At 40.4% G+C, this 10,007-nt stretch overlaps 1 protein-coding gene across 1 annotated transcript in view; it reads right to left on the minus strand.

Moving 5' to 3' along the window:
* Mbtps2 (membrane bound transcription factor peptidase, site 2) overlaps positions 1-8,680 on the minus strand; it is a 46,636-nt gene extending 37,956 nt beyond the window's left edge. Inside the window, 6 exon segments of the mRNA XM_032889661.1 lie at positions 1,416-1,488; positions 1,490-1,512; positions 1,514-1,563; positions 1,566-1,624; positions 3,613-3,761; positions 8,363-8,680. Coding sequence (XP_032745552.1) covers positions 1,416-1,488; positions 1,490-1,512; positions 1,514-1,563; positions 1,566-1,624; positions 3,613-3,761; positions 8,363-8,437 — 429 coding nt within the window. The 5' untranslated portion in view covers positions 8,438-8,680.
* Positions 8,681-10,007: the final 1,327 nt, after the last annotated feature.

A 10,007-nucleotide genomic window follows, 5' to 3' on the forward strand; every position in this document is an offset into this window, starting at 1 on the left:
AACTGCATAGGTAGCAATGAATAGCCTAGTAAGATTACACAAGTGGAAGGGGCCCTTGGTCCTGCTAAGACTGAACCCCCAGTGAATGATTGATTGGGGGAGGGGTGCTAATGGGAGGATGGGGAGGGAAGCCCTTATAGAAGGGGAGGAGGATGTTGGCCCGGAAACTGGGAAAGGGAATAACAATCGAAATGTAAATAAGAAATACTCAAGTTAATAAAGATTAAAAAAAAAAAAAAGAAAAAATCTGTTCCTAACCATTGAATGTCCTCTAAATAAGAACATTATTAAAAACAACACTCATATCTCATGGGACAGAAACTGCAAGTATAAAGATGTGAAGTAGAAATAAATCAATAAAAGTTGAAAATTTGTGAAGCAAAAGTGAGCCAATGTTGGGCACTCTTGCAAACTGAAGATGTAGGGGCTGGAGCTCAGGAGTAGAGCACTTGGCTAACATACATGATGTTGTACTTTCAGGTTCCAGGACTGCCAAAAAATAAGATATAAGCCCACACATGTGCTTTAAAGGAAGAATTACTATAAAAGCTTACAACCAAAGGAATAAATCCTAGCATAATTTTTACATTACATCACACAAGGTGGAGACTAGAGAGACAGATCAGTAGTTAAGAACCCTTACTGCTTTTGCAGAGGACCCAGATTTGGTTCCCAGCATCCATATGGTGGCATACAACTGTCTGCAACTACAGTTCTAGGGAATTCAGTGCCCCCTTTTGTCTCTTGTGGATCCCACACATAGACATAGTGCACATATAAGCAGGTAAAAAAATCACAAAAAAAAATCTTAAAAAAAAATCACAATGTGGGTGTAGTGACTCATATCTGAGATCTCAGCAGGTGTGAGACTGAGGTATGGCAATCTCAATGATGAGGACAGACTAGGCTACATACCAAATACTAGGTACCCCAGCTTATAGAATGAGATCCAGTTTCAAAGAAATCCCAGTGATCATTCAAAATGGCTTTATACTTTTAGCTCCCTAACACCAGCCTTATACTTTTAGAACTAAAAGAAGATTTAAATTCTGGAACCATGAAAAGGACAGGGGGAGTATTGTGTGTGGTTAAGATGCCTTACTTGTAACAGAGATTTGAGGTCCTTACATCCTTACTCTTGAAAGAAATACATTATATCTCAAGAAGACAACTTTTGAGCTAAGGGGATTTTGGTCTTGACTTTATCCATTTATTCTCTGCTCCAGTTATTACCACTGCCATCAAATATTGTGACAATTTCTATCAATCTTGTATTAAAGGTTTTTGATTTAGTGTGTAATCTGAAAAATTATGAGGCATTTTACTTTAATGTCTAATTTATGCATCTTAGCTATACTAGTCAGAAAAATATTTGTGTTTGAGCAGCTGTTTAAGGCAAAAAAGAGTGTACTTACCACAACTTGCAACACCTGATCATTGTGAAGAGAGGAGGAGGAGGAAGAAGAAGAGGAAGAAGAAGAGGAAGAGGGAAGAGGAAGAAGAGGAAGTATAAGGAGGAGGGAGAATCAGCCATCATTTGTGCTAAAGTCTGCATCAGTGTTTTCCAAGGAGAAAAAAAGAGCTGAACATGGCAATCACACCAAACACCATTCCAAAATTGAACCTGGCAACAAGAACAAAAACAAGCATGTAAGTATACAGTTCTTCACAATGCATGGACTAAGTAAGCAGTCTGTAGCTTTTAAACAATTGCTAAAAAAGACAAATAGCTCAGCCTTGTTTCCTTACCTAAACTGATTGACTCAAGCAATTCTACCAAACTATATACTCTGACACCCGTAAAAGCTAAATACATTGCCAATTTTTCAAAAGGGGCTGAGGGGCGAGGGGTTCCTCTCTGTTTGTGCATGCATTGTAGCCCTGCTTTCCTTGTGTTTAATGTAGTTAGAAATGCTTTTCACGTTAGGGCACTCACTTATTTTACATCCATTCTACTATCTGCATCTTATTTATCTCACTTTAGCTTTGTGATAAATTAGTTTAAATATCAAAGGAGGCAAATGGAATAGTTTGGTTACTCTGTTGTTTCAATAATTAAAATTACTCTTATGGCTGGGACTGATCTGTTATTTTTTTCATAAAGTTCTGTTGTGAAATTTAAGGTAGTAGAACTGTTTGTAATAATCTTTTTTGTTTTAATGTTCATAGAATTAAGTAATACCTTATTTTCAATTTTTAGTTATTTTTTTCATTCGATTTTATTAGTCTTTTCAAAGAACCAAATTTTAGGTTTGCCTATTTTTATTACTGTATCCTTTCTGGCTTTTTGATTATTTAATTGTTTACATTTAGCTTAAATACATTTGGAGCTTGCTTTACATTTATGTGTGAGTTCACATATGTACTTTTAAAACTCTTACAGTGTTTCTTTAATTCTGAATTATAATTTTGTCTCCATTTATAATGTTAAAATTGATAACACAACTCCAACCGAAAATCTAGAAAATATTTAGAAAGCAGAAAGAAAATTCAGAGGATGTTAAAGTATCAACTGTGTCATATTTCCAAGGCAATCACGGATGTCATTGAAAGCGGACATTTTCCATATTTTGGACTTTCAGATGAAAAGCTCTAAAAGAGAAAATGAAAAGTTGTAAAAGTAGCCACAGGATCTGAAGTGCCTTTTCTGTTTTGCATTTTTCTTTTCTTCTCTTTATTATTTTATTTAATTAAGATAATATATACATTGAGACAAGTCTCTTTATGTACCCGAGTGGCCCAGAACTTGCTATGTTGTCCAAGCTTCCCTTAAATTATCAATGTTCCTGCCTCAGACTTCAGAGTGCTGGGATCCTTAGAGGAATGTGCTGCTGCTCCTACTTGGAGCTTCATTTTTTAACAAAAAGTAGTTTAGAGCACATTACTCGCTAGCCGCAAATTCTCAGTTAAGAACCTGTTATGGGGAGTTGGAGAGATGGCTCAGAGGTTAAGAGTACTGGCTGCTCTTGCAGAGGCCCAGATTCAGTCCCTAATACCACATACTGGTTCACAACTGCCACTGTAGTTTCAGGGGGATTTGAGACCTTCCTGGTGCCTGAGAGCATTGCATGCAGGTGGTGCCTAGCAAAACAAATGATGAAAAATAAAAATAAATGCATCTTTTTAAAACAGAAATTGTTAGGATACAAAGTGTCCCTGAAAGACCATGGAAAATATAAAAGAATAAATTTTCATAAGTGTCTCATTCATTCATGCATGCATTCATTCATTCACTCAATTTAGATTTCAGTCCTCTAGAAGAATAGCAAATGCTCTTAACTGCTGAACCATCTTTCCAGTCTCCCTCATTTTATGTTTTGTTCAATTGAGACGAGGTTCTCATGTAGCTCAGACTGGCCTCAAACTTGAAATCTAACTTAGAATGGCTTTAAAACTCCTGGTACTTCTGGGACAACAGATGTGTACCACTATGCTCAGGTGCCATGGTTTTTAATGTATGAAAAAGCACAATGATACAATTCCATATATATATGTGTATATATATACATATATATGCTCAATAGATCCAAAATGATGGAAATTGTTAATAAGCTATCTCTGATGATTATAATTTAATTTCTAATTTAGCCCAAAATTGAAGATGAAAAGTACCATTGGTAAAGTATCCTTGCTTTCCGCCGTCCCCAACTGTAAAAGGCACGATTAAAAATTGAAGTTTGCCATCTTATATGAAAAGGAGAGATGCTCAATCCATTGTTTTCCAGCCAGTCTTCATAAGAATGTTTAAAATACACAGATGACTAAGAGAAAGAAAAGTTCAGCATCACTCAAATTTGAAGAGCAGACTTATAACATAAGAAAACAAAGAAATAAATAAAATAAAGAAAATAAAGACTTTCTAAAAGAAATCAAGATGTTAGTGGTGCAAATGTTTATAATATTTTTTGAGATAGTTTCGCATAACCCAGGCTGGCCTCCAGCTTTCACATAGCGGAGGATGAGCTTGAACTTATCATCCTAACTCCACCTCCCAAGTACTGAGATTACAGGCATTTGACACTATGACCACTTTATGCAGCGCTGAAGGTTCATCCCAGGACTTCGTGTATGCTCGGCAAGCACTCCACAAACTGAGCTACAATTCTAGTCCCACCCAAATGTTTGGAACCTAACCCAGCCTACCCAGTTAGTTAGAGACCTTTAATACTTTGCAGGGGGAAAAAGTGAGGTTTTAAGATTGTAAACATTTGATCTATAACCCAAAAGTGAAATCTGGCTTATATCCTCTAATTTACGAATAGGTTTTAAAATTTTAAGGGATGATTTAAAAAAAGAAAAAACAACAACAACTGCTGGGGATAGTGGTTATGATGGTTACTTGCCTAGATACTGTGACAAAACGGCAGCTTTGGGAAAGATTTCATTTCACTCACTCACAGTTCCAGCGTATACCCCATCAGGGAGCAGAAGATACTGCACTGGAGCTTGAGGAGGTAGGTGGTTGAGGCAGCTGGGTCACATTATATCCATAGTCAGTGAGGCAGAGGAAATGAAAGCTCGTGTTAGTCCTTTCTTTTTTTTTTTTTTTTATCTAGTTCCGGGCCTCACCCCATAGAAAAAGTACCTCCCACATTTAGCGTGGGTTTTCTTCCTCAATTATCTTAAACTAGATAATCCCTTGCAGCCACATAGACAGAGAATTGTTTCCATGGTGATTCTAAATCCCAGTAAATCCACAATCAAAAGTAGCCAGCACAGTGGAGTATGCCTGTAATCCTACCACTACGCAGAAGTGATGGAGAAGGAAAAAAGGCACAAGTGGCTCTGCAAGTTTCCAGCCAGCATATTTGGCACGGCGGGGTCTGGGCCAGCCAGACACACAGAGAAATGCTATCACCCTGTCTTCTCCAAATAGGAAACAAAACCGAAGAATATGTGACAAAGATCCTGTGACCCATAAAGCTTAAAATACTTACTATTCAATAGAGAAGAGCATTGAGAGAAAGGAGGTCCAGTGACAGGCCCAAACTGGGATCCAGCTCAAGCGGAGGCCCGGGGCCCTGACACTGTTACTGACGCTGTGGTGTACTTGCAGACAGGAGCCTAGCATGGCTGCCCTCTGAGAGGCCCAACAAGCAGCTGAAAGACCCAGATACAGGTACTAGCACCCAACTAATGGACAGAAGATGGGGACCCCTGTGGTTGAATTGGGGAAAAACTGGAAGAAGCTGAGGAGGATGGCAGTTACATGGGAAGACCAGCAGTCTCAACTGACCTGGACCCCAGAGATCTCTCAGACACCGAGAGCCACCAACCAGGCAGCATACACCAGCTGATATGAGGTCCCCTGACACATATACAGCAGAGCACTGCCTGGTCTGGCCTTACTGAGAGAAGATACACCTAACCTTCGAGAGACTTGAGGCCCCAGGGGAGTGGGGAGGTCTGGTGAGGTGGGGGCATCCTCTTGGAGATGGGGGGGGTATGGGATGGGAAGCAGTGGGGGAGCATACCAGGAGGGGGATGAAGTCTGGACTGTAAAAAAAAGTAAAGAAAAATACATAAATTAAAAAAATACAATTCCAACCCTTAAAAAAATCCTGACCTTGACAGGTGGTGGAGACACACACCTTTAAAGCCAGCATTTTGGGAGGTAGAGGCAGGCAGATCTCTGAGTTCAAGGCTAGCCTGGTCTACAGAGTGAGTTCCAGGGCAGCCAGGAACCCTATCTCAAAAAACCCCAAACCACCACCAACAACAACAATCCTGACCTCTGCTTAGAATCATAAAACCCCTAAGAAACATGTATATCAAAACTTCAAGACACATATAATTTTAAACTGTCTACTAGCCAACTTTTAAAAAGGAAAGATTCATTTTCATATCTGTGTAATCTGCAAATATCCAAGCTATCATTTTAATGGGTAATCAATGTAAGAACATTGAGACATTTATTTCTAGTATTCTTTGAAATGTGGTGTCAAAATTATACTCATAGCATATCTCTGTTCAGACAAGCTTTTGTAAATGCTAGATAGCCATAGACATCTAATAACTACCACAGTGAGTGGCACAGCTTATTTCATTGCCACAGACAGGAAATGGGTCTTTTGAGATAATTTTTAGACTCTGAGTGGACTCAAGAGAAGAGGTACTTTACTTTCAATCAATATTTTCTACTTTTAACTAAGCAAGCCTCAAGTTAAACTAGACAAAACTAGAAAATTTACCTAATGTCCTCTCCGTCTCAGTAGAAGCTCTTAAATTTCCCCACGGGTTACAGTGATGGCTGGCTTATAAACAGCACAAAGTTCTTAGAGTTGAAGTCAGCTTGGCTAAAAGTAGATCTAAATAACAAGGGAGTTACAGAAAGCAATTGAAGTACTGTCATATAATCCAATAGCCATCTGTATGAAAAACGCATTTGTCCTAGAAGGCTATTTGAGGTCTTTTCCATCAAAAAGAAATGGCCTCAGTCTGAATGCCAGTGTCCACAATTGTCTCTACTGTCTTCGGATGGCACTTTAAGCCTGCCTGTTTTCTAGGACTTGAAAAGGCGACTGACACACCTGTGCAGCAGAGGTTTACTGGGCTACAAAAACCAAGGGTAAGACAGCAGACCAAGAGAAGGGGAAGGTTCTGAAAAGTCAAGATCTCAGGCACTGGAGAGAGGGCTCAGCCAGTAAAAACAGTGGCTTTTCTTCCAGAGGACTCAGGTTTAAATCCCAGCACTCACATGGTGGCTAAGAACCATTCATAATTCCAGTTCCAGGGGACCCTAAGACCTCTGCTGGCCCCTGAGGGCACTGAATGCATGTAGTGTGCATGTACATAGAAGCAGACAAAACAGTCATATATTCCACCATTCTCAGTGCCATTACTCAGGAATTGGTGCTTTTATGAAGACAGAGGAGGCTCCAGAAATTAAAGTCATATCCTTATCATTCACTTACTTGACCTGAGACTGACTGTACGAGTTTGATGAGTTCTATTTATCTGGGATTTTTTTAACATAAGAAACAGGAAGAAATCATGTGGCTTTTTCTTTTGAGCCCAATCACCAAATCACTGCGGCCTGTGCTGCTAAGCAGTAAAATCAAGTCCACTGCACTAGTGATTCTCAAACAAATGTGCACGGAAATGATCAGGGGACCTTGTTAAGCTGCATACTGTGATTCTACAGGTCAGAGGTGAGACCCAAGAGCCTGCCATTCTAAGTGTCCAGATCATCCAAGAGTTGTTGGTCCTTGAACCTCAGATACAGTATATTATGTGGATAAATAATATAACCCTCTCCGTAAATTCAGGTGATCCTTCCAGTTGTTATCCCTATTTAAAGACAAGAAATGGAGGCACAGGTAGCAATCTGCCTCAGGTCACAAAGGTTAGGAAGTGGCAGAGCCTAGCTCTCCTAAAGACTACACTTCATAGTCTGGCATTCAATGTTTAAATATGACATAGAAGCCCAGGCGCCATTTGATTTTATTGTTTTCTAAGACAAAATGTCATGAGGTATTTGGTTTAAAAGAACACAAACATGAAGGTTTGACTATTTATGATTGTGATTTTCAAACCCTTGGGAATTTCTAGGCTCGTATTCCCCACCCCCATTCCCGTCTAAGGGTGTCTGAAACATGTGCTCAGACAACTCTTGAAATTTCTTCTTACGATTCCCAATTCCAACACCCACAACACTCAAATAAACGCACCGTATGCCCAGGGTGTGTGTAGTCACTGTGGAAAAGGAAGTGTAGGGTGTAAATAGAACTTGAGTAACCGAAAATGTGACTATCTAAATTCTCGCTACTTAAGCATGCTACTTTAAAGCGTGGTCTGCAGGTCCTTTGATCTGCAGGACTGAGGACTAGCTGGAAATATAAGGTCTGGCTTTCTTCCCCAGACCGACGAAAATCAGAATCTGAATTTAAGCCGGAACCACGGATGCTCCTGTGTACTTTCGAATTTGACACCAGTGATTTAAGTCACGATTTGATTTCGAGTTATCATAATACTAGCAGCGTCTCACGGGCCCTAACCTTAGAGCAAATAAGGAAAACAACGCCTTTTCTTAAGCGGATATTTTAGTTTCTTCCCTCCTTCGAGCCGTGCCTCCCAAGCCCGCCAGACTCCTCCCGGGAAGGAGCCAAAAGCTGCAGGGACCCGGTGCCCGCAATGCGGCGGTGGCACGGGCCGCCACACCCCTCCCGCAACCTGCCCTACTTTATTTACTCCGCCGGACGGATGCGCCACGCGGTAGAGTGCACGTAGACACCAAGGACGGAGCGGGTTGCAGCCCGCCGAGTTAACTCGGCCGGGGAAGAGAAAAGGCCTTGGGCAACACAGGACCATGCGCACCAGCCCTGGACTCCACCGGCTGGGGCCTTAGGCCTGAGGCCCTCACCTTCAACACCAAGTCGGCCAGGTAGACGGCAGTCCAACCACCCACCACAACCACTACCAGCGACACCGGAATCATAGTAGCAGCGGACGGACGGCGGGCCCCAGCGTCCTCCTCCTGCGATCCACAATCAGCCGCCTGCACGGAGCCTTACAGCTCCAGCATCCGCTCAGGAACCAAATTGCTACCGGGTTCTTTGTTCCGGTAGTTACGTTTTGCTCCGGACTCTTCCGGTGAGGACACTCCCACAGTTTGTGCATGCCGGAAAATGCGCGCGGGTTTCTTTACTTAGGACACCCGGGCTTCGTCGTGTTAGAAGCTCCTGGCCGCCAGGGTTCTAGTGGTTCTTTAAGTTTGACCCTCTCTGCGGTCTGCTCTCCTTTCTCACTGATTTTCATCTCCGGTTTGTTGTGTATTTCATATAGCAGGGGTTTGGGGTGATTAGAAGTACCGAAACATACCCACATTTAAATTAGTCATGTCTCTTTCTAACTTGTGTTTATAACGCAACGTCGTAAAGAAAAGAAAAAGAAAAGAAATGTTATGTGTTTCGATTAAGGTACAGACAGAGATTTAGTTATCAAAACACCAAAACGAACAACTGAGGCCTCCATTACGACGTGTTTGTTTGTTCTTATAAGTGACTTGAATTTTTTAATGGAGCTGAATATGTTATAAATGTTTACATTGAAGTACCCTGTAAATTCATAACTTTTTATATTTTCTTAGTGTTGTGTTAACCTTTGAGAATTTCTGAGGTGTAAATGCTAGCTAGCTGGATACTTATAAAAATCACTACTTGGAAACATGTTTATTTTATGCTTTAAATTTTAATTTATAGTAGTAAATTGTACATAATTAAACCTTTTAATCCCTCTAACAAAAATTGACAGGCATTTGGCCAAAATGGAATGTTAAAATTATACTTACTGCTCAAAATTTCAAAACTAAATAAACATGATTTATCTCCAGGGGTTGGGGATTTAGCTCAGTGGTAGAGCGCTTGCCTAGCAAGCGAAAGGCCCTGGGTTCGGTCCCCAGCTCTGAAAAAAAAAGAAAAAAAAAGTAAAAAAAAATTATCTCCATATTATTTTCCAAATGTCCTTTATATAAATGTGTCAGATTTTGTACTTCTAAATTTCTAAGTCTATTGGTACACTGTTATATTTTGATTTGGCCTTTGTTTGCTTAATATAATGGCTCTTTAGTTTTAATCTTGTTTCTTCCTGGGAGGAGACCATGAATCATGAAAAAGTTTCTTTTTTGTTAGCTTGGAGCTTTGTCTTGACTATTCACTGGGACAAAATGCAAGCTACTGCAAGGCTATCTGATAACCCAAAATGTGGAGGAAATGAGTTGATTGTGATTTTCTGTTCCCAGCTCAAAGATTGAGTTATACATCTTAGTTGATTTTCCTACCAGGAGCCCAGCAGTCAAAACAAAGCATTGAATTGCATCCTGCTGGTTGCTAGAATTTAGCAGTAGTGGAAGCCAGCTGGTGTCAGCAGAAGAGGCAGGATAGGAGACAGAATGACAAGGAAGGAAGCCCCCGATTAAAAGAGATCAAGTTATTTTTCAGCAAAATAAACCTGTGGCTTAATTGACAAAGCATTTTGGATTTCTGTCAAGGAAACTGTATTAAATAAAG

This window comes from Rattus rattus, chromosome X (genome assembly GCF_011064425.1).
Source record: "Rattus rattus isolate New Zealand chromosome X, Rrattus_CSIRO_v1, whole genome shotgun sequence".
In the NCBI taxonomy this organism is placed as follows: domain Eukaryota; kingdom Metazoa; phylum Chordata; class Mammalia; order Rodentia; family Muridae; genus Rattus; species Rattus rattus.